Genomic DNA, 25031 nt, shown 5'->3' on the forward strand with positions numbered 1-25031 from the left:
AGGTCACTCCTCAGGGACCTACAGACCACCCACCCCCCCACGGCATGAATTCCCTCATTCCTTCTGTACGTCAGTCTTCCTTTGCCGCAGACCGACGCCTGACTCACTGGTCAGGAGACCAGCGCGCTGGGGGAGCAGGGAGAACCCACACAGGCGATGAGTCACCCAAGCGTCTTGGCTTGTTTCTTCCCTGGGCTGATCCAATGGTCACGCACTCACCCATGCAATTCTTCATCATCATGAATCCGCTTTCATAGCCTTCATCGCACTTGCACTCAAAGTCCCCGGGGGTGTTCACACACTGGCCTCGGCCACAGAGGTCAGGGGATATGCGGCATTCGTCGATGTCTGCGCAAAAGCGGTAAGTAGGCAGCAGGTGAGCATCAGAACAGCTTTACTCCTTGTGGCCACATGTTAAAGACTAAGAGTGCCCACGGGTGTCCCTCCAGGGTGGGCCCCTTCACTGACCTGTGCAGTTCCTTTCTTCAGAATCCAGAGCAAAGCCGCTATCACACCTGCACTTGAAGCTGCCAATGGTGTTCCTGCACTTGCCGTGGGTGCACAGGTTGGGAATCATCTTACACTCGTTGATGTCTTCAAGAAAAATTAAGCGTGGGACAAATCCATAAGTGATCCATCAGGAGGAATCCATACCCCATGTGAAACCCAGGGAGACACAAGGGCTTGATTTAAGGTCTTGGTCATACGCTTTTAAAAAATGTGATGACTATCAGAAATAGGACTTTGTAAACAGTTTTAGACTTCTAAATGTCTCCATTTTAGAAAGTATTATTAAAGAAGTAAAGAGAGGGTTTATTTGGCCTTCTAAAGCCCAGAACACCATCTGATACATACCAAACACTGAACTATTTGCTGAATGGATGAATAAAAATTCTAAAGTCTATAGTCTAGTGGCTATATGTAAACTAAATTCTAGTGTCTATATGTAGAGCATGTAAAAGATTTCCAAATAGACTGTCCTATAGCAACCAAATTGAGTATGTAGTGGAATGAGACATTCATTTATGCTTCCTGACACTTTTATACCTAATAATAAGTTCAAAAGAGATGTTATTTATAATTTAAATTATTTATAAATGCTGTATACTATTTAAAACACATTCTAAATAAGGAGTACTGATTTAAAATATTTTCTCAATTAACATGAAGGTTTCATTAATACAATTAAAGTGTATAAGCATTTCTTATGTATGTGGGGACTGCACTTGTAACATGTGATTTGAGTTTCCCTTTATAGGGGTCTTTCTTAAGCAAGACCTAGAGCTTAAGATATGAAGTTCATTTCTACCAAATGTTATGAGACACAGAACTGGCAGATTAAACCTCAGGAACATCTAGTCCTTCTCTTGCAATGGACCACCACAACCTTTGAATTCAAATCACCTACATTTCTCTGAATTTTCTTTAGAGACATGTAAGAAGGCCACCTAGAAACTGTCTCTCTAGACGGTACAACTTTATCTCTAGGACTTCTTGAACCAAATGCTCAGTAGGAAAAAAAGTCTACACTTTTTAATTACGGGTGGTAATATTTATATACTCACTTCCCATTTTTATACGTTCATTTAATTGTGAAGCATAACAAGTAGGCTCAGACACAATGGGAAAGTGACTTAAAATTCTACACTGGGAGCTAAAGTTGGGCATCCCTGAATAACTGGAATATTGAGTAACCAATTATGATTTTTTCCACATGCTGAAGTAAACATGTTCTTGTATCATGGTGCATAAAATGGTAACTCAACTTTGGAATCAGATTAAATCTGTGACTTCTTTTTTTTTTTTTAACATGAGTTTTATGTTTAGCAAAAGAAGATAAAATTTGAAATATCTTAAGTCACTTGAGTGTGTTTGCTACAGGAATGAATTTCAGTGCATTTGGACAAGGAGGACCTGCCATTGGGTTTCTCACACCATTGTCTATACTCAGGTGGACCACGGTGACGTGAATACCTCAAATGAATACTGCAAATACATGAACCACAGATGACAAGATAAAGGTCATCTCTAGGGCCTCAGCAGATGGCATAAACATTTCCCAAGATTTTCTTTCATTTCTTAGCTTCAGGATAATATCAAAATCTACTGTAATACTTAATAGTGACTAGATGGGAGAGGAAAGTGACCACAGTAAGCCCCGAGATGTAGAAAAAGAAATTTCGTAATGGAGTGAATATTTTGCCATACAAAATTCAGAAAGCAAAGAAGGCATCCTAAGATGATGATCCAGGGATGACCACGTTGATGATATTTACTGTAAGTCTGCTGGCAGAACTCTGCACTCCTGAAAAGGCATCCTATTGACCTAAAAGAAGAGCAATCAACCACTGAAACCACTGTACCTTTGAAAAACCGTTTGCCATTTGTAATTTCTTTTGTGGCGAATCCGGGTCCTCTGGGACAGAGCTCCTCGTACTCAGGTGTGTTTCTCATGGGACACTCCTCGCACTCCTCGGTGCCCCAGGCTGCCCCGACCGAGCAGCAGCAGGCGTCCATGCGGTGGCGCCCAGCCACAGGCAGGGTGCACTCCTCATCCTCGTACCTCAGGAAGCAGGTCTCCAGGCGGATATCTGCCCAAGGGAGCAAACAGAGGCAGGCTGAGGAGAGCTACTCTGTTTTCATTGCCTCAAATAGCCAGCGTTGTGTTAGGCCAAGTGGAATACACACAGTAATTTACTATAAACTGATTGACTAAAACTCATTTTTTTTTCCTCAAAGGCTTTGTGGTGGGTTTTCCTGCTTCATAAAGGCTTGCTGGCAGCTCATAATTTTTTGCATCTCCTCTTGTGGCAAGAATCCTTTCAATGTTAGGCATTTTCTGATAATTCCCCAGGAGCAGCAGTGTTCACAGAAATCCTGCAATGCTCTTTTGGGAAACGTATTCCTCATTATCCAACCAGGCTGATTACCAATGCATGTACTCTATGATGTCTTGACATCGCTCTAGCTGAAAGCCAACTGCAATCTTTATTGTTGGAAAACATCTCAGCTGGCTCCAGCACCCTTTCCTCAGATCCACTTCATTTTTAGAGAGGTAGAATGGTGAACTCTGAAAGGAGGACTGCCTTCCTTGTGATTAGAGAGGGAAAACAGCAAAGAAGAGCCATTGACTCCTCTTCTCAAGTATTTCTTTCACCTCAACATGTGCTTATGTGCACATTCTTCTGTGTACATGTGGGAATGTGGGCTTCCTTTAATGCTAGAAAGCTATGGAAGCCTTCTGTGAAATTCCACATTTGGGTTGTCTCTATTAAAATGGTTAATTTCAAAATGAATCCTGGACTAAACACTGAAGCATCTTTCAACTTAAGAACCTGGAAAAAGGTTCTCATTAAACGCCGAATCCTCCTAAACAAAGAAGCAAAGGCTCAAATTGGGATTAACTGACATCCATAGTTATAAATTCCAGCTTTTATATTCTGCATTGCTTACATTATAAACCATAAAGTTTCACATTCAAAGGGTGATTAATCCTAATTCATAAAGGAGCTATATCTTTTAAATGCATGCCACTCTTTCAACCACCTACAGTGGCCTTTCCCTAAAGATGCTCTTCAGGGTCACACAGTTTCAGATCCACAATGTGGCTGAGCATCATTTCCAGAGTCATGGACTCCAAACCCAGTGATCCAAAGGATGTTATTCCTGGGAGTCAGAAGCCATAACAATAACACCAGAAAAAGCCCAAAACTCCACATGCATGACTGTAGGATCTCAAATCTGCTGCCACTGAGTCCACAGGGCAGGTTTCTAAAAATCAAAGTTTTGTGTCCAGTCTCTTCCACATCATTGTTACTTGGGTTCTAGCAGTTGTCATGGAGAGTCACACCATGGCTGATGGAGACAACAGCCCTCGTTCCCTCAGGTTCACTACTCAGGCTATTACAGTCTTTACTGCCGATACCCACAGGAGTTTCCTGAAAAGCCCTGTCTTTCTGGCTATTGGCAGGCCTGCCTAGCAGGCTGAGGCTACAGTTTCTGATTAAGCAAAAATGTTCTCCTTACTGATCACCTAGAATTCTACATCCATGGCATATGGAGGACAGATTTAAGAGCTCTAGAATAATAATTGTGATGGTAGCAGTTTAATAAATAATTACATAACATTAAAGAACTGTCAGGTTCCCTACTCTTTACAAGGAATAAAGAGCTGAGTCAGGAAGGCTATTTGTCAAGGAAACCACAATGAATGCTAATAGAAATGCTGAATTTGGGATGTGTGTGTGTCTGTACTTGGAACTGAATATTCAGCTCTCTCTTCTGAGTTCTGAATAATTGTTAAGAAATGTTCATTAGAAAAGTAATGAGCTCAGTATTTACCTAGGCAAATCCTTCCTGTGGCATCCAAAGTCATCCCACTGGGACACTGACACTTAAATGATCCCCTGGAGTTAACACATAAGCCATTCTTGCAGACTCCTGGGAACACTTCACATTCATCTATATCTATGAAGAAAAAAAGAAAGCATGAAGTTAATACATCTGCATAGCACAATTCTACTTTATTCCATTCAGGGAGTCATATTCCCACAACTGAAAAGGCCATTTTAAACTTAGTAAGTAGAAAACTAGTTTGCTTCTAAATAATTCATATAGAATTTCTAGGATGTTTAAAAAGCAACCAGATAGAGCTCATCCACTAACAAAGATATTATTGCTTCTCTATCAGTGCCAGGGAGTAATTTTTGAGTTGTAAAGACAGGGAGTTTGTGGGAGCTCTTAGAGACAAGTTTGGGTACTACAGACATCTCAGGTAAGGCTCCCAAGTGCAAGAAAGTGAAAGTGTTAGTCACCCAGTCATGTCTGATTCTTTGTGATCCCATGGCTACAGGCTGCTGGGTCCCCTTGTCCATGGGATTTCCCAGGAAAGAATACTGAACTGGGTAGCCATTCCCTTTTCAAGGGGATTTTCCCAACCCAGGCACTGAACCCAGGTCTCCTGCATTGCAGGCAGATTCTTTACCATCTGAGCTACCAGGGAAGCGCTAAGGCTCCCAGGAGCCATTTAATTAGCTTTACTAGACCAGATGGCTGGAATTAAGAAAAGAAACAGAAGTCTGATCTTTCAAATTAGCAAAGAAGAAATAGCTTGAAGATAAGCACAGAAAAAAAATCCACCACTGGGGAATATGTGCGGCCAATCAAAAGAGTCTCCTTTGAGAGGTGCTGAGATGTCCCAAGAAAGTGTGTATCTAGTTCTAACTCAGCAATGGTCTCGAGCTATCCTGTCAAAGCCTTGGTGGTTCCAGCTTGGGTTGGGGAGAGCTGGAAGATGCTCATGTTCATTCGTTCATCATTCACTGCATCTGTCTCAAACATGTTAGCCCTTCCCAGTTTGCTTAAGGGAGAGCATTGTGTTCTCTGCACTGTTTTTGGAAAAATACTCACCATCCAGTTAACCCAAAGAAAGGCACTTACTTGCTAATGCCAAAAAGGGGGAGCATTAGTCAAGAAACTCACACACACTGTGTCTCTATTTAGAAGAAATAACTTTCCAAGCCAGGGATGTTGAAAAAAAAAATTCTAAATCTTTCCTTATAAGAGAAATAAATGGGGAGGGGGAAATTTACCTTTTGGGGCTGTTTTGCTCTGGGGCCACTTGTATACCAAAATATGCTGCTGAGGTCAGATAAGTTATTAACAGTGGGTCTGGACCAGAGAGAGGCCAAAGGATTCAGTCATCATTTGGAAAGCAAGCTCTTGGGTGGGGGTTGTAGTGTTCCTCTTTATTTTAGCAGGGAAAAAAAGTTCATTTCATTCCACATATGGGACTAATTGCTGTTTTTAAAATTTTTCAGCTGCTGTGTCATGTCAGGTTGTGTTAGTCACCCTGACCTATGTCTGTCTACCCGGGACTCCATGAGAAAAGAAAAATCACAGGAAAGTAGAAAGAATCCATGTAGACTCTCAAAAATGAGGCAATAGAGGTGTGTCTTTCTCATCATATATAACCATGAAACAAACAACAATAACAACAAAAGAATCCAGGAGAAAATCAAGAGAAATGCAAGTTTTACAGCCTCATCACAAACGTCCTTTTTTTTCTTCCCTACAGATAACATTTTGAAATTGTAGTCACTCGAAACCATGGTCAGCCTAAATCATTTTCAAGACACTCTGCCCTTTGGCCATAGAGCTCTGACACTGGCAAGGGCACCCGTGCTTGTGAAATTCATGTCTGTTACAGGTTCGGCAGTTCTCGTTATTTTTTTCCCCTTGCTACATATTTCTCACTGGGAAGTTACATGACAGCTTTATGCAGTCCAAGTTAATTCAAGCATTCTTCTTCATGCATGCAGACATTTATGATTTATAAAGAATCATAAATACCTTCACACTGTGTTCCTTTAATTCTTGAATAGCCTTTCCCACATATGGGATCTGTATCAAAAAAAACAAACAAAAGGCAAAAAACAAATCTGAGATAACAATATCCAGACTTTATGAGACAATATTAGAAACATGACAGAGGCCCTTTAACATGGAATTGATTTTATTGCTATGAATAATTCTGAGGCAACAAAGTGTCACTGAGATTGTATAGGTGAGGGAGAAGAATGAAATGTCTCCTTGAATAAAGCTCAGTCCATCTGTGAGATTCTGAAAGACTCAAAGATACCCTAAAGATCACACTATGGTGATGACTAAGAAGGAAACTGACTCGATTTCCCTCTTGCTGTGACCCCCTAAAACATGAATCATACTATAGGATTACTGTAACATAAATGCGGAAAACAAAGTCTAGAACTGGCAGGTCTCACGCCCTGCAGCAGTCACACTATTATCAGTTCACACATTTATATATCCAAACACTGAATCAGCAGAATCATTAGCAAGAATCTCAAACCTCAGTTTTGCAATAACTTTAGTCGTGAACTCTCGTTCCTTTACATCAATATTTTTTGGGGGAAGAAAACCTGTGCCTGTAAAAAGCTCAGGACCCTTAATCGTGAAGTTCCGAAGAGAGCCAATAAGAACTGCTGATCTGGGAAAGCCACACCAGATAACTACACTACAGTGTGGTGATAGAAAAGAATAACCAAATCACATACAATCATTGCCCGTGACACTTCTCTTAATTTCCTACACAGCAACATGTTTCACTGAGGTCATCAGAACGAAATCTTCTATAATTCCCACGTGAACTTAAATGAATAAAGTTCCAAGTAAAATGCCCAGTGAGCAGAGGAGCCGCTTCTCTTACCGACTTGGCAGGGGGTGCACGGGCTCCCCCAGGCAGCACCGAGGGATGAACAGCACTGGGACTTTAACGTGGCTCCGTTGATATTGATCTCACACCGCCCATCGATGACAGTCTGCCAACAAGTGCCCTTAATGGTTTCTGTAGGGGCAGGGGAGTGATGATATTTAATAGACAATTAACAGAATCTATCTCAAAAATTCAAACATGTACATTGGGATAATGATAGTTTAAAATTTTGTTTTTCCATACCGAAACCCTTTCGCAATAAAAGTGGACATTAAATACAGCAGCATTGATAACACAGGAAAATCATTCTTGGAAAGATAAATACCTATGCAGATGGTTTTTGTTGGATCCAAAGTACTTTCAGAAGAACATTCACAAATGAAAGAGCCTGGACTGTTCTTGCAGACTCCATTGATGCAAGGACTGGATTCACATTCATCGATGTCTGAAACAAAAATAGGTCTACATTACTGCCAAAAACTAGTCTTGGGCACGAATGAATCTTTAAACTTTGGTCTCAACTGCTACCACATATTCTTCATTAGATAATAAAGCTGGTCTAGATAGATTTTTTCCCCTAGACTAGATGGAATGCCAAAAATAATAATTGAGCACGTCTCTATGTTCAGCACATGGCTGAATCTTTTTAATTCAGAAAATCTGGAGCAAATGTAAGCGTGATTTCTGAATTAACTCAAATAGCATATATCTAATATTTTCTTAATCTAGTTAATGTTGGCAAATAAAATACCAAATGCAGGAAAATATAAAATGGATACTCTTAAATAGCATTTGAATGTGAAATAAATGGTGACTAAAAGGCCAATTGCAGATAAGTATTATCAGCAGCTTATAAAGTGTATACAAGTGTCATTCAGGATTACAGAATTTCAACTACGTGACACAACTGTCTAAAATAAGAAGTGGCTTTAATTTATCTTTGTGCTTCTCCAGTGGAGCTCCAAAAGGCAACAAAGTACATGGTATAAGAACAAACACTATTCCTACCTTCACAGGTTTTCAGTTCAGGTTTGTATATAAATCCTTTGGGGCAGGTACAGACAAAACTTCCAGGAGTATTTCTACACTGTCCATTGTCACAAAGCAGACTATTCAATACACATTCATTAATATCTGGAAAATAAAGAAAACATAAACTTTTAAAAGATCTTATCCTTTGCATGCAATTTCTTTGCTTTTTTTAAGTTATGTTTTTAAGGTCATAATGATATGATTAATTCAAGGAAGAAGCAAAACTCCTATACCATTGGTTTTTGCCAAAATTACCTAGTTTTAGAAAATAGGTGACTGATCTGATTATTTTTACTAGGCATCTACAAAGTCTAAAATCACCAGACCATTTAATTCACTTCTTTGGCAGGAAAAAAAAAACACTTAGATTTGCTGAAAATTATTATTTATCGGGTTAGACAAAATGTTTGGTTTTTTTCTATTTCTTTGCCATAAGATTGTACAGGAAAACCTGAATGAACTTTTTGGCCAACCCAATATATAATTGTTTCATTGTGCCAAAGTTAAAAGGACTAATCCCACTGTTTTAAGGAACTGACTAAATATTTAGAAAGTATGGTCCATCTTTAATAAGTATGAGTTCCAGGATGGGTGTTTCTTCTTCAGAATAATTTAAGTGGTCTCCAGTTATGTTTATAAAGTATGAAGCAAGCTGTAGAGTTTAAAATTGCCACGAAGAATGCAGACTAGAGACTCTGAGAGCTGAGTAATAGGCCTGTCTGATACAGAATCAAACTTTTGCTATGTATTACTTAGATAATTGAGGAAGTGTGGAACTTGAACAGTCTGCTATACCACACTGAGCTAAACTACATCATACAGCCCACAAAGCAGGCTACACATTCACAAGGAATTTTTACACACCAAGTGATTCTGCTTAGATTATCATCTGACAAGCTAGTGGTCCTTACATAAAGTATACACAAATTCAGTACTAGAGAACTGCGTGGGCTCACATCAGTAAATATACTTCAATCAGCAACTTACAGTGATCCCTTGGTATCTGCAGGGGATTGGTTCCAGGAACCCCATCCCCGCCATCCAGGTTACCAAAATCTGTGGATGTTCAAGTCCCTTATATAAAATGGTATAGCACTGGTGTATAATCTATGCACATCCACCTGTGTACTTTAAACCATCTCTGCTGCTGCTGCTGCGAAGTCACTTCAGTCGTGTTCAACTCTGTGTCTCTAGATTACTTATAATACCTAATACAACATACATGCTATGTAAATAGTTGCTGGTATATGGAAAATTCAAGTTTTGTTTTTGGGAACTTTCAGGAATTTATTTTCAAATATCTTTGATCTGAGGTTGGTTAGATATGCAAATGCAAACCTCACAGATGTGGAGGGCTGTGTTTATAAAGTATTTAAAATATGGGAAAATCAAATATAAAGTGATGCTATTGTCTGAGCAAATAGCATGCTGAGAATTCTGTCAAAATTGTATAACAAATGCTAACACTTCCCCAAAGGGTCAATATTGCAATTCTCAACAGATGATGTCAGAAGAATACGGAACTTTAAATTAAGGACTTGAGGATTAAGAAATAAAATAGCCAATCCCTGGAATTCTCTGGAAAGTGGCTGGAGTGGATCTTTGATTTCTAACTTCACAATTCTGAACACAACCTGAAATATGAACATGCATGCTCAATCAAGTCCGACTCCTTGTGACCCCATGGATTGTAGTTCGCCAAGCTCCTCTGTCCATGGAATTTTTTAGGCAAGAATCCTGGAGTGGGTTGTCATTTCCTCTTCCAGGGGGGTCTTCCCGATCCAGGGATCAAACCCATGTCTCCTGCACTGCAGGAGAATTCTTTACCACTGAGCCACCAGGGAGCCCTGAAATATGAACATCCTTCTGATGATAATGGGTCCGACTCTGGAATAGACACTAGAACTCTGAAAGAAGAATCCCTTCTGCCTCCCAAACTCTCTGTTTGCTTCACATGGTGTGATTTCAGGATAAAGCTAAAACATCTCTGTGTCTTTCTGGCATGTCCAAATAAACAATGATTTTTCAAGTCTGCCAGTGTAGAGAGGCTCTTATAGAAAAATGAAATCGTAAAACTTTTGAGGTGAGTCTAGTTTGAAAGTACTATGTGTACTCAAATAATAATCATACTCTCCCAAAAAAGGGGGCCCTAAAATTAAGGGTATGAGAGAGAAAGAAATCATTTCTCAAAATTCAGTATATATCATAAATGTAGGCTTTTCTTTCTGAAACGTCAGGTTTGGGGCCAGCAATAAAATTTAGGGAGACAAAAAGAAACCCACTAGTCAAAATAAGAGGGTGTTGTGGTAAGTCTGTGTCTCCTCTGATCTGCTTCTATCTTCCATTTTCTTAGGTACATATTTAGCCTGAAACATGGGGGGAAAGCTGATTTGAATGGGGGCAGAGAAGATGCTCTGATTTGTTGTTAGTTCTTTTTATGTGAGTGCAAATGCCACATATTAAGAAGGAAAGCAGGTAAAAATACTGAAAGTAAGATTTCTGCTTCTTTGAAAATAAGTGCTATGTCTATTTTGCCCACAATGACAATTGGTAGCAGCCTTAACAACAAAGGCATCCAGTAGGGTAGCACTCAGTTCCAACCTGCACAGTTAGAGAACTATACACTGTATGAGAGGGATGGTTGCCATGGTCCACCCTTGATGTAGAGTTAAACAAAAGATATAAGCCGTCAGGATGCAGCTATGCTGATACCCACAATATAGAGCATCTATCTGTCAAGTCCTTAAGGTACTCAAGCAGTTTGCTCAAGCAACAAAAGAAAGAATGCATGATGCATGAAATGTCTTAGAAAACAGTGAAGCTTCTTACCAACACAGTTTTTCCCAGTTGAGTCCACTTCATATCCTGAGTTGCATATACATTTGTAGGTCCCACGGAGATTTTCGCAAATTCCGTTTGGGCAAATATCAGGATCTAATGCACATTCATTTATATCTGGACCACAAAAAGAGCTCATAAGCATTAACATGCTAAAGTAAATGTCAAACAGACTGTCAAAAAATTACAATAAATGTAAAGACATCAGGACCTTGTGAAAATAAAAAGGCTTCTCCTTGATAAGCAACCTGATCCCTTTTTTTGCAAGATACTCTGAATCAAGTCTTCCCTCCATCAGTCCCTGAGAGGAAACTGGCATATGAGCTAGAACTACAAGGTTACCAACCCTTAATCAAAAGGAGAACCCCTGGACTTTCTCTTGTCCAAACACCAAGATGGGAAAGTAGATCAAATACAGAGTCCAAGTTCCTACAACTGGTCTCCCTGCCATCAGCTTGTCCCTCTTCAATCTACCTTCTATATTGCCACCAGACTTAGCCTAAAAACAAAGTGATTGTGTCATTCTCAAGGTTCAGACTTTCGTAGGTTTGATAACATCCTCAAGATTAAATTAAAATATGAATGTTATTTATTCACTTTAAATAATTTACTCTGCCATGAACAATACATAATGCCCTCTTTACTCTGTGTTGGGAATGCCTGGAGCAAGCCTAATCATTGGTTCAAAACGTGCACAATCATCACCTCCTCTGGAGAAACCTCTGCTACTCTGGCCGGGTAAGGATGAGCACCCTCTTTTGGGTGCTTCCAGACCAAGGAGAGCTCTCATAGTCAAGGGTGATGCAAAGTGACCATCAGTGAGTGGCTAGTCTCAAATCTTGTTCCCTGACTCTTCTATAAATCAAGATTGACCTTTTTTCTTTCTCAGATTCCTATCACAACTTATTTATTCCCCGCTAATTCTTTCATTATACAGTTCCTTACTTCTCTTTTCGCCTCCAAATATCCACCCCCAGCCCTTCCTCATCCATACACACTGATGGAACCAATCAAGAGAATGAACTGACAATCAATTCAGCCATAATTCTCTTGAATCAAATCATTTAGTTTAATATTATACATTAATCTCTTCCTCTTTCTTATCTGTGTTTACACTTGTTTCAATTCTCCCTTTTAATTTCTTTCATGGCACCAGTATTTCTCTAGTTCTAACTCCTACACTTAAACATTTCATTTTCTTTCAGCTAACTGCTATCACTGCCTGCTACAAAATACAAGATGGCTCCCTACTGCCATCTGTTAATGACTGACCACTTGCTAGTTAAGAAAATGTTCAAAATGCGCAGGGGTTCACCTGAACTTGTAACCCTGAATTGTGCTCAACCGCAGTAGACCCAAAGGAGGGCCTGGCTGCCCCTTCTCATAAATGAGCCACCACAACCCGCCCTGGGAGAGGATCCTTCAGTATGAAGCCCCACACCCACACCCAGAAGCCCCAGGACCCACTGTGCCACTGTTCTGTTCTGCCACTGGGGGCTTCCAAGTGTCCCAGGTAGATCACACAGTGAGAGTCAGAGAGGGGGTTCAGATGAGACTGGTGTAAAGGGATCAACTGGAAACCCACAGGGAGGCCCAGGGCTGCCTCTGCACATGCTTAAGGTAGTAGATTTCAAAACAAGTCCTTACCGCTGCCTGCTGACGTTATTCCTGGCCCACTGCTGCAGAGCGCCTGATACTCCGCTGCAATAAATTGACAGATAGTAAATGATTCCCTTGTTTGCAGAACAGGTCGATCCTGCCTTTGGCTTTGCACACATCATTTCCTCCAAAGTGAGTGGAACTGAAATAAAGTGGTAACGGAAAAGGAGGCATCCCCCCAGGGGGAGTCACACCAGGCTCCCATTTAAAGGCTCCGCAATCACCGTGGAAAACGACTTGTAAGGATATACGCAAGTTCCAGCAATTCCTTGTGCAAAGCGCTTTAGGAAAAGGTGTTTTTCCTATGACTTGATTTTGTTCACCAGGGAACACTTTACACTTACAGTGAAATGTGCCTGTTAAAATGTGGTTTCTTAACTCTTAATAAAACTCTCTCCCACCATCTTGGGAATACATTTTTTCTTCATTCAAGCTATTTTTTTTTTCAGAACAAGTTCTTAACATTTTCTCATTTCTCTGCAAATTATCTAGCCTTCTCTCACAAGAATACGAGGGTATGTACACCTGCATGTATGTGTATTTTTAGTTAATATTCATCAGGATGCCAGACTCATTCTATACATTAAATCCATAGGGAAAATATTGCATAACGTTCAAACAGGATCTTATTGAGGAAATGGCAGTATATAGAATATGTTCCCAAATTTGTGACGGAATCTGATTTCTATTTCTTAAAATTCATACAGTGTTTTAGACACAATTCCAACAATATTTAGATGAACCTAAGAGTGAATGATGGAAATGGAGAACTAATAGGAAATCACACTTAATCCCAAGAAAAGAAACTAATTTTCCCATAGATGCCTATGGATTTAGGCAACTACAGAGTTTCATAGTCAAATGCAGATCCTTTGTGCTTAAGCAATGGGAGAATTAAAAATTAGGGATGGGCATTTTTAACAGAAGCCACTTGCACCTTGGTGCTGGAGCAAACACACCTATAATTCCATGTGCCAGAAAATTGCATTCCTGATGATAGGGGATGCAAAGAAGTTATACATATCCAAAAAAAAAAAAATGACCATTAACCCTTCAGAGCCTCTGTCTTCCAGCAAACATGAATTTGAGAAAAGTGGTAAAACCCCTTACTTTTTAAAATCATCTTAAAAGGGGCCAAAAAGGGAACTGATGGGAAGGTGGCTGCCACTGTGTTTGAAAGCCAGGGACTGGTAGCAAAAATAAATACATCCTCTTTATTTTCTCACTTCAGCAGTTAATTAAAGCACTGGTGAAATAGAGTAAGTAGTAAAACAGGGAAAAAAACAACATCATGCTAGTTTTGCTAAAAGCAGTTTTATAATTAGCACTAAATTAGTTGATGCTTGGCCTAAGTGGAAGCAAATTGTGGTTGTTATTCTTTTCCATTTGGGCAGGATCTGGTACTAGACTGCAGTGAATTCAGATCAGCATGGGTTTGAACACTGACGACAATGCTTATTGCCGAGGGTCTCGGGAACAGGCCCTTTGCCTCCTCTAGTTTCCTCTTCTATAAAGTGTAGAAAAGGATACCCAATTCCTGTAGATTTACTGAGAGAACATGTAAAGTGCTCAGCACAACTCAAGCACTTAATACATGGTAGGGGACCTGAGCTAACTTAGTGTCGTGCCCCAGACACAGTAGAATCAGGGCAGAAGAGAAATTCCTAATCATCATTCTCCTGACTGATTGCTACAAGGAGTAAATGCTCAGCAGTCAGGGTGATGTATCTTCATATATAGTTTATTTGACTTCCAGAGCACAGAGATGAGCTTTGCATGTTAAATGGTTAGTGTTTCTCATTAAAGTGTCTAAAGACATTTTTCGGATACTTTCAGTACCTTCTAAAACTCCCCCTCTCTCCTGAAATAAGGGACATCCTACGTTTTGATCCTTCATTATTTGGCATTTTCATTTATCAAAGAGGTGGAGAAACCAAACTCAGTGGAACCATTTCCACAAGCGGACCACTTCTGTGTAAATTCATTCAAATATACAACAGAAGCTAGTGGAACTAAGCTTCAAATGTGACTATCTTTAAGCTTTAATGCTTACAGAAATCTGCTCTCTTTGGGTCATCTTATTATAAGTCTACCTCTTTCCTATGTATCACAAGAATTCTTTGGAGATGTACTTGGTCCAGAGGAAAATGTAAAAACAAAGAACTGTATGCATCAAGGGTCCTGGATTCTAAGTTTTGGCTATTCTATTCATTCAAGACATGATCACCTATATTCCTGAGTACTAGGTTTCAGGATACTCATCTACCTTGTAAATTCAAAATATGCAAGGAAACTACTTTGAAAAGTTAAAGCAACAGGCAAACAAATAATATTAATAATACACTACTATAAAGTTACATGGAAGTATATTTTTAGATTACATTTGTATATTATATAACTGAAGTATTGTTGCAAACATGCATTTCATTGATTAGTGATCATATAGTTAATGATAATTTGTATATTATTCACCAGGTGAAGCAGTCATCCGAAATAAAGCTTGCTTTCTTTAATTGGCATTCCCCCAATTTAAAGACTTTAAAAGTCTTCCACTTCACTTTCTCTAACTTCTTATAACAGATTTTAATTTCTAATTTCAAATAATAACATTCTCAAAATGGTGAATGCTTAAAAATTGTGAGTTCATCTTTAATTGATAGTATCTAGGCCAGAAATAAACTAACTGTATCTTACATGTAAATCAACCAATCAGAGCTATGTGTTTTCAATATTAGGACTTACTCTATTTTAGGACATTAGAAACCAACAGCCAAAGTACCTTAAAATTATGTTCAAATGTTGACATTCTATTGCTTTCATTTCAATAAACTATTTTTGTCTGACAAATAGAAATAATTTACAACTGGAGAGGATCTTCCGGATTATCTAGGACAATTCATTTTCAGATTAAAAGGCCAAGGATCCCTTTTCCATATTATCCAATTTTATAATTGTTTACTAATGTAAACCATCTCAAATCCTTTTGAAATTAGGTAAGAAATATTCCTAAATAAACAGAAATTCACAAAAACACCTGAACCCTACAATTATGTAATTTGCCTGCCTGTGGCTGGAGAGCAGAATTCTGACTCACTGACCAGTTTTCTTTTCGCTAAGCTATGTCACTTTGAATTGAGAAAAATACTTTTTCCCTAGAGTGGAATAAAATCATTTAGGGAACGCACACCTAAGTCAACATGAAGGATTTGGACAAAATTCACAAATGGACTTTTGGAAAAAAGTTGGAAACAGTCAAGTAATCTGAAAATTATTTATTTTTACACTCTGTAAAATTCTGCTTTTGTAACAGCTCCTGCAAAATGTAACACTGTGAAACAACTTTAGAAAACAAGGTAAGTTGCATGTACTCTAAAGAACAGGAATATTACTGAGCTGGAGAAATTCAGATGGGAAGCATAAATGTGCAGCTATCCAGATGATAGCTGAGTTGGTGGGTAATGTGTGATCAAAGCCTGACCAGCCCTTTTCAAGACCCCTGCAAGGTATGTGAGGCACCTGTAGAGGATCATGTAATCTTTCCCCGTGACTTCCATAAATACAAAGACTGAAGATGGGGGCAGAAGGCTGGCAGTACTAGGGCATCCCCATGACACAACATACCTGAATTCTGTGAAGGACATGGTTGGCAAGGCTCCCCGAAAGCATACTCGGTGCTGGCACAACAGCATTCAGACTTGGTAACAGCACCAAACAAGGGTTTGACACACTGGCCTCTTTTGTATCCACCATAGCATGTGCTCCGCATGTGTGTGTCTGAACAGGAAGAAGCATCTGTCATCACACTGTCATTTCCAACAGACGGGAACCCCCAAGGTTAAAGTTGAAGCTGGCTTTATTTAGCCATGTCACTGTTCTTACTCACAGAGAATGCCTCTGGTATTAAGCCTCAATAGAAAACAAAACAAATTCTTCAGCTTCCAAGCACTGGAAACCAATTACTAGACTCTTCCAGTTTTCTAGGGACTATTATGGTTTAGCCACTGTGAGATCCTTAAGGGCTAGGATTATACCTCACTCATCGTTTTCTTCCCCAGGCTTGTACAGAGAAGGCAGTTAATAAATGATGAATGAATGATGGATGACCATTCAATCTCACCATATGATAAATAAGATTTTTATTAGAAATACAGCCCACTCCAACATAATCATACAATTATTGAGTATCTGAATTAGATGTACTTTCAAAAAGGAGGATGTCTGATCTGTAAAATTATATAAATCTTAGATATTGGTCTAACTAAGCAGTATCATCTTTACCACCAGGAGGGGATTTCCAGCTATGACCAATCTTTTCCCAGTTCAAAGGGGATTGGGAAAAATTCCCTTTTCTAAGAATAATTTGGATAAAATTTGTATCCATTTATTAACAAATCGGAAACTTCTTATAAAGCCACAAAAAACTATTATAAGTTTCTTGATCATCTATATCCTCTTTTGAATTCTCTACCTCTGTTTGGACATTCAGTTCCTTAGATGAAAATGAAATGTTCATCGCGAGATAATTAGGGACATATAGGTCAATTCAAAGACCATTATCAACAAAGGAGGGCTGGAGAAAACTGAGGACAACTAGGACAAGGAAGAAGGAGAGGTGTGGAGTCCTTTGGTTTTCATTTATCTCAGCTCATCTTTCTATCCCTTGAATTAATATTCACTTTATACAAGAAAAAAACTGACCCTGTTGGTCTGTTGCCCACAGATATTAATTGTATCATACCTGCTGCAGTAGAGTACATTTGCTATTGGTTGATTTTACTGACAGAAGGTGGATCTCTATAGTACATCTAGTTATGGCCGTAATCTTACCAACACACACACGTCCATCCAGACCCACGGCCAGTCCAGGAAAGCATTCACATCGGTAGGAACCATCAGTGTTGACACAACGCCCATTCATGCAGATTCCAGGTGTTTCACACTCATTAATATCTGTGGTGGGGAGAAGCACTTATTAAAAATGAAGTCACTTCATCTAAAACCATAATGTGCTTACAAGTCTAAGACTTGAAAATAGAGAAGACTTACAATAATGTGCAGCATCAACAATAAAAGCTCAACGAGATGCCTTTCATTTTCCTTTGAGGAAAGAGGAACGAAAACTGAGAGATAAACTGTCTGAGTTTATTTCTTTTCCATATAAAGCTATTTCAATAACATTCTCCGGAGATTTTTTTTAAATCCAAAGTAAGAACCATAAAGCAAAAACAGAATTGGAAGAAGAAGGAAAGTGACAGCTAAAAGACAAAGGGTCTTGTGTAATGTTTCACATGGCAGTTCTTCCAGGACTGCCAGAAATCTAGCTTGATAATAAACTGCATCTTTGACCTGGGCAGGAAGCTTCTCCTTTTGGCATCCAACACTCAGACTGGTGTCCATTCCAGTTATCACTCATGCCTTAACTCACACTTTAAATCTCTGGGACAATTAGAATGGCATAAGGAGACACAGAACTAAAGCCTAGATGGAACACCAAAAAAAAGGAACAGAAAATGAATATAGATGATTTTGATGACCGTTCCAAGCCAACAACAGCAGTGTAAGCAAATGGAACCCAGCAAAGAAAAATCTCTCTTACACATTACAAATATTTTACAGTATCATATGTGTATATTAGGGAGGTCTGGTAAAAGACTTTATTGGGCACATACTAACAATAGCAGATATTTTCCCCCTCAATATGGGGAAATAGAAATGATACCAAAATTCTGTTTTGGAAAACATATAACACTTAGAAACAAGTCATTTTATAACAACTCCGTTTATAATATACAACGAGTATATGTGAATATTTCCTTTCTTCTGACCTTAAAAAGGCAAATTGAGACTGAAACACCTCTGCATTTTACTCAGCTTGTGTTATTTGGCACAAAATACATTCAGATGGTCCAAGATTCCGTGTACAGATTGTATTTTAAAACAGCAGTTATATTTTAATACATGAACTCAAATTGGTTCAGTTATTCAGGTCACTTTTTTGTTCAAGTTGAGATCTACAGTAAAGCAGTGGTGACTACCGCCTGAAAAGTAACACAAAGTCTTTTTACTGCGGACAGAGATGGAATGGGGATCCAGAGAGCACTGCTCAAAGTGAGCGGCCTCAACCTTCAGAGAGTGATCAAGGGAGGCCAGGCTGGTCATCAGATTAGTCAACTGTAGAGATTAAATTAGCATTGTTCATTTAGCTTTGAACAATCACAGCTTTGGGGGATCAGAACCAAGTCCTTAGCACTCAGAGAAAATCTTATTTCATGATATCGAGAGAAAAATTATGGAAAAGAAATACAGCATGTAAGAAATTTCTTTCCTTTTTCTTCCTTTATTCTTATTACAGTATATGCATTCCATTTACTCTATATATCAAAATAAAGAAGACACAGGGAAGAATAGGAAGCATTCCTCCCTTCTCTTTCTAGCTCTGTTTCTTAAGCTAGAATGGTGAAGTCAGAGCAGAACTTTTAATCATCAGGCACTTCCAAATGAATGGAACACTCGGTTTATCAATCAGACACTAGTTCATTAATTGCAAACAGTTGCAAAACCTAGTTTCACCTATGAGGTCATAATGTGCTCTGAAACAGTTACATCAGCATCATCTATTGGCCTCCCTGAAGAGGCTGTGGCCTGGGTCATTGGCAGCCTGTAGGCATCGAAAGGGAATCTTAGCAAGCTCCAAGGTAAGAGGAGTGTGTGTTCTCAAAAAAGGTCTGTTCACAAAGGGGCTTTCACATTTCCTTGTGTTATTTTGTTTGGAAGCCTAGCTCCAAATATTCCAGCAATCATTCCCTTCCTCTTTCTTCCTCACTTGTACAGCACTTAATCTAACAATCTGGTGCTTTGTTGTATGCTGTCTTAATATTTCCATGTGTTAATCTTGTCTTCCTGACTATAAGCTCCTCCCGACACATAGCTCAAAAGTACAGAAACCAATTTCCTACTTCTAATTTTTAAAAAAAGAAAACAGTTTCTCTTGCTGTGAAGGCAGATTTGCACAATATTAAGAGCCACTGATGTGAAGGTCATAGAGAATGTAAGTAAACAACCAAGGGCTAGAAGCTCTTTTAAGCCTAGAGAAATTACACATCATGCAGGAGACTTAATAAACACAAGGCTTTCTACCATAACATCTTTACCAAAGCTGCCCACCAGGGGCACTCAGAGAAACACCATACAACTTGCTCCTGCCTTCTCAATCTTGAATCGCTTGACACTCTACACTTATACATCTGAAGCTACAAGCAGAAGGCTTTGAATGCATGCCGTATTTTAGCAGACTTCCTGGACCTGTTTTCAGTATGGTGTTCCTTGAGGGTCTGGTTCCAACTCAGATCTTGGACACACATGCAATAGTTACTCATCCTTGACTACATTAGGCAAGAGACACTAAGCGCAAACTTATCTCTGATGACTTTGCTCAGGACCTCAGTGTTCAACAGCACAAATAAAAATTTTCATTTTGCTTCACTACCTGGAGCAAAAAGATTATTCCAAAAGTTACAGAACTAAACAATGGTTCCTGGTTCCTTTATTTCTTCTGTTTAATCTTATTTTCCCTTTTTGCTTAATGTGACTTGATAAAGTTTAAATAAATTGTGTTTCTTAAGGTATTTCGAGGTAATTACTAAGAGATCATTGTAGTAACTGTCTACAATATTTTGTTCAGTGAAGATATAAGAGGTGGCAAATGACAGCCATCAAGAAGCCAATTGCAATTATTCCTCAACTACAAGGAAGAGATGTAACTCAGCTTATGCAACAAGAGCTTATGCAATAAGATGCTCATGGCTGTTGGTAGTCCAAATGAAAGTTCAGCTTCTCATTCATTTTCTATGGAGCCTTGGGCTCTTTTGAGAAGACACCAAAACACCCTTTCTGAAATAAGAACAGCCTTCTGAGTATAAACCATAGCTCTCTGGATGGCTTAATTTAAGAAGTTCCAGTCAGGTTTACTAATTCAGAACTAAGGGTACTATAAATGGGGAGAATTAATAGGGAAAGGCGGTAGCTTTAAGCAATGTAGAGAGGAGGAAAACAGGTGAAGAATATGACTGAGAGTTTCATGGCACAAACCTTTACAATAACGCCCATCTGACGCCAGCTGAAATCCAGGTTTGCAAATACATTTAAAACTGCCATCTTCATTGATACACATTCCATTAAGGCACATATTCCTTATGCTGCATTCATCCATATCTGAAAAATATAGAAGGTGTATTTTCTTAATGACCAGATAAGAAAGCTTGCAAAGGAAGCCAATCTGGATCAATATACTTTTATTTCTTCACATTTCTCTACTTCTTGTTATTATTGTCTAAGGTTAATTTTCATCCAAATTACAGCATACAAAGAGAAGAGTGACATATGAAATATGTATTTCAAGTTCTCAGTTTTTGACCTGTGCTATAGGGCTAAACTATAGGACGTGGTTATATATACACACATATGGGCTTCCTGGGTGGTGCTAGTGGTAAAGACACAAAAGATGCAGGTTCTGTCCCTGGGTTGGGAAGATCTCCTGGAGGACAGCATGGCAACCCATGCCAGTACTCTTGCCTAGAGAATCCCATGGACAGACAAGCCTCGTGGACTACAGTCCATAAAGTCACAAAAAGTCAGACATGACTGAAGCGACTTAGAAAGAATACATATATACATATACATGTATACACAAACATATACAGATTATGAAATGTATATGTGTATATGCATATCATATGTACATATATTACATTCATATAGAATTATATAAATATGAAATTTCATATAAATATTAGGTTGGCCAAAAAATCCACCTCCCAAAAAAACCTGAACAAACTCTTTGGCCAACCCAATATATATATTTAGAGATTCATATAACTTCTAATATACTGAAAATAAAAACAAAATCAAAATTAAGAATGATGAAATTTGAAATGTATTTAGGCTACTTCCTGATTCTTTGAAAAGGAGAAACCAGAGAACTGCTTGTAGTTTGAATTTTAATAGGGGTAGCAAAAAAGTATTTTTAAAATGCAAGACAACTATAGAGCATAGCCATGACAGTTAACCATTAGGATTCCTTGATCATAGGGATATTTCTTGAAATTCATCAATATGCTGTTTTCTTTAACACTGCAGCTCTTAGGAGGCACTTGCTCTTCTAGACACAGTGTGTTTTCACTTACAGGCTTTAGTCAGACCAAAGTAATTTATGATTTTTTCTTTTTTAAACAAGATTCTATCCCAACTGAGAATTTTGGCATTAAGTCTTTGAATTGAATCACTGAGATAATATTCTGCCAAAAATGTTTCTAAGAACAATTTTGAAATTCTTTTAACGTATGAATAGATTCTTGGGGTCTTTCCCAAAGACGTTGGGAAAGATGATAAGGAGCATTCTTCATTTTTTGCTAAAGGTCTAAGAAGTAGAAACTCATCAGTAATTGTCATATTCTCAATTTCAGAAAAAATAGGCAGAGGAAAAGACAGAATGAAAAAGCCCTATTCAAAGTGAGGTGATTAATTCAACAGGTAATATGAAGGCTGACTCTCAATTGTTAATATTTCTCTCAAATTTTACATTTTCAGATACTCATTAGTAATATTTCATTACTGCACAGATACTTTAAACAAAAGACTTTTAAGTGACTGAAGAATGCATGATATTATATGTGTTCTATTTTTTTTAATGTACAAATTCTGACTGTTTAAAATTCATAAGTAATGATTTATGTTATAGAAGTTTCATCATTAGAAATCTTTGAAAACCAAGCTTGGCTCCTATATTTAAAATGTTACTTGACTCACACAAAAATGAATTAAAGGAATTAATACTATTGAAAAGTTAGGTTTCCTCCCAGATAACCACAGGTGAATATATACATTTTACTAAGTATTTGACCTTGTCTTGTTAAAGATTTTTGGTACTGAAACTGCAACGGAAAAAGCCAAATAACATTATTATTACATTATATTACCTTCACAGTTCTTCCCATCTCGTGTGACGTGAAATCCTGCATTACACACACAATGGAAACTGCCATCTGTATTGATGCAACGTCCATTATTACAGATACGGCCATTCTGTAAACATTCATCAATGTCTACAAAGCAAGAGTTAAAAAGAAAGAAATAGATTTATTTAGGGGATTTAAAATTATTTTACTGCTCCTTCTCACCATCTCCAAACTCATGATCTTAGTCCTGGGTTTTCAGCTACTAAATAATACCCTTCAACATAAATTCAGAATTAAACAATATGAAATGTAATTAGGATGACTAATAAAAGTTTGAAAGACATACGAAAGAAAAGATGCTGACATAACAGCATTCAATCTAACCCTAATTTCTAATAAGACTCCCTAAATCTCAATTCTGTAAACAAAATAGGTTCTTCTGTATCATTTCCTAGCTAATTTAATGAGCCAGAATATATCATTATTTACAGTGAGCTTTGGCCGATTTCTGTTAAGACATGATCAAAAAGGCAAATCTGATGATGGCTGTATCAGAATAATTAAACAGAAATGCCATTAAAAAAAAAACCACAGCTAAAAAACTTAATTCCATCTGAAAACTATCAATCATTTGGCTCTTAAATGTCTATCTTCCTTATGGCAATTCTGGTCCAAATACAGTTTTGTTTATAAATTCCTAGTCTCTTTTATAACTTTATGAGTATTCTGTCTACCAAACAAAATATTGGTACTTCGGGGATATTTTCCCTTTTTTTTCTTTTGTGTTTAAAAATTATGCCAAATTATATAACAGAGCAGGATACAAAAGTGTTAAAAATGACAATAATTCAAACAACTTGCATCTGATCTTGCATTTAAAGATTAATAATTAACATAAAGTGGACAGCAAGGTACCCTGGATTATCTATTCCCCTCAGTTTCCAGGCTACATGCCTGGATGAACATCAAAGGGGATGAACGCAAACCATCCTGTCTACCGAGCACACAACCTATGCCAGGGCTTATTCCCCAGGAGACAGAGGCCAGGGCGCTGAGCAGAGCTGGATGGGAGCAGACCTCTCCACGCTGAGTGGAGGCCACGTGTGCCCGGGTGTAAGTGCTCTAAAAGTCCTCTGGGCGACAAGAATGTGCACTCACGGCATACTGGCTATTCTGACTGTCTATCCTGCGTCTGCACGGTGTCTTGCGGTTGACCCTCAGACGCACTTTCTTTCTGGGCAGATCCAGCAGTGGTTTCCACACGAGTCATTGGACTAGCTGAGGCAGTCTGGGCTTTCCTTCTGTCTGATCTTTGTGCCAACAACCTACAATCGTTTTCTCTCTCATTTATTTCTTAATCCTTACTAAAATCTGACTCGTTCCATACTCTAAAAAAAAAATAGGAAAAAGCCACATATTCTTCAGCAGACTTTTTTTTTAAGATTTTATAATCTACTTTTTTTTTTTCTTTAAGGATTCTATAATCTATGGAGGCCCAGGGATAAAATAAACAGGATAAAGAGTTCAGCTCTTTCTCTCCTCGCTAATTTGAAAATGCCATCGGGGCTCCGCTGCCTTACAAAAATAAATGAAAAGCTTGCCATTCAAAGTCTTGTCTGTGTTTCTGTGCTTCTATTGTCCCCTTCTGTTCAGTTCCACCTGTCCTCCTTCTCAGCTGAGTATACAGCCTTTCTGACCATTCTGTGACCACTGTCATCTATCTCCAAATGTGAGCATGTTATCAACTTCTCGTGTTTGAGATAAACTTAGCACTAGCTCTTAAAGACAGAGAAGGCAATGGCACCCCACTCCAGCACTCTTGCCTGGAGAATCCCAGGGACGGGGGAGCCTGGTGGGCTGCTGTCTATGGGGTCACACAGAGTCGGACACGACTGCAGTGACTTAGCAGCAGCAGCCCTTAAAGAACACAGTACTTGAGGCTTTTAGGTAATCCTTAGTCTCTAATAAATGAAGTCTCAGATTGATGACACTAACATGCACCTACACTGGCTGGTTCCCACCCTAGAAGAGTGCTTTCAATGATGTCTTCTATTTGCTTATTTAATAGTGCTGTCTTCTGAAACATTGGTTTCAGTTTATTTTCCACTATTGAAAAATGCCTAATATACTGTGTGTATGCACTGATTATTTTAAACAAAAGTCATAAAGAAGGACCTAAGCTCAGTTAAAAATTCAAACTATACTTGTAATTCAGTAAGTAGACCATTAATAGAAATATTAATTCAGTAAGTAGACCATTAATAGAATATTAATATTAATATTCACGTGTTGTTCTCCAGGTTTTTCTGCTCAAAATT

The 25031-nt window shown here is 38.5% G+C and overlaps 1 protein-coding gene across 1 annotated transcript in view; it reads right to left on the reverse strand.

The window, feature by feature from the left end:
- FBN1 (fibrillin 1) overlaps window positions 1–25031 on the reverse strand; it is a 275163-nt gene that overhangs the window by 93460 nt on the left and 156672 nt on the right. Inside the window, exons 14-27 of the mRNA XM_018054172.1 lie at window positions 22735–22860; window positions 20849–20971; window positions 17588–17710; window positions 16382–16534; window positions 12749–12802; window positions 11093–11218; window positions 8240–8365; window positions 7557–7676; window positions 7226–7363; window positions 6352–6402; window positions 4342–4467; window positions 2364–2591; window positions 469–594; window positions 220–348 (exon numbers count right to left, since the gene is read on the reverse strand). Of these exons, the coding sequence (XP_017909661.1) occupies window positions 220–348; window positions 469–594; window positions 2364–2591; window positions 4342–4467; window positions 6352–6402; window positions 7226–7363; window positions 7557–7676; window positions 8240–8365; window positions 11093–11218; window positions 12749–12802; window positions 16382–16534; window positions 17588–17710; window positions 20849–20971; window positions 22735–22860 (1749 nt within the window). The remainder of the gene's footprint in view (window positions 1–219; window positions 349–468; window positions 595–2363; window positions 2592–4341; window positions 4468–6351; window positions 6403–7225; window positions 7364–7556; window positions 7677–8239; window positions 8366–11092; window positions 11219–12748; window positions 12803–16381; window positions 16535–17587; window positions 17711–20848; window positions 20972–22734; window positions 22861–25031) is intronic.

The sequence above is a fragment of the Capra hircus genome, chromosome 10 (genome assembly GCF_001704415.2).
Source record: "Capra hircus breed San Clemente chromosome 10, ASM170441v1, whole genome shotgun sequence".
NCBI classification, from domain to species: domain Eukaryota; kingdom Metazoa; phylum Chordata; class Mammalia; order Artiodactyla; family Bovidae; genus Capra; species Capra hircus.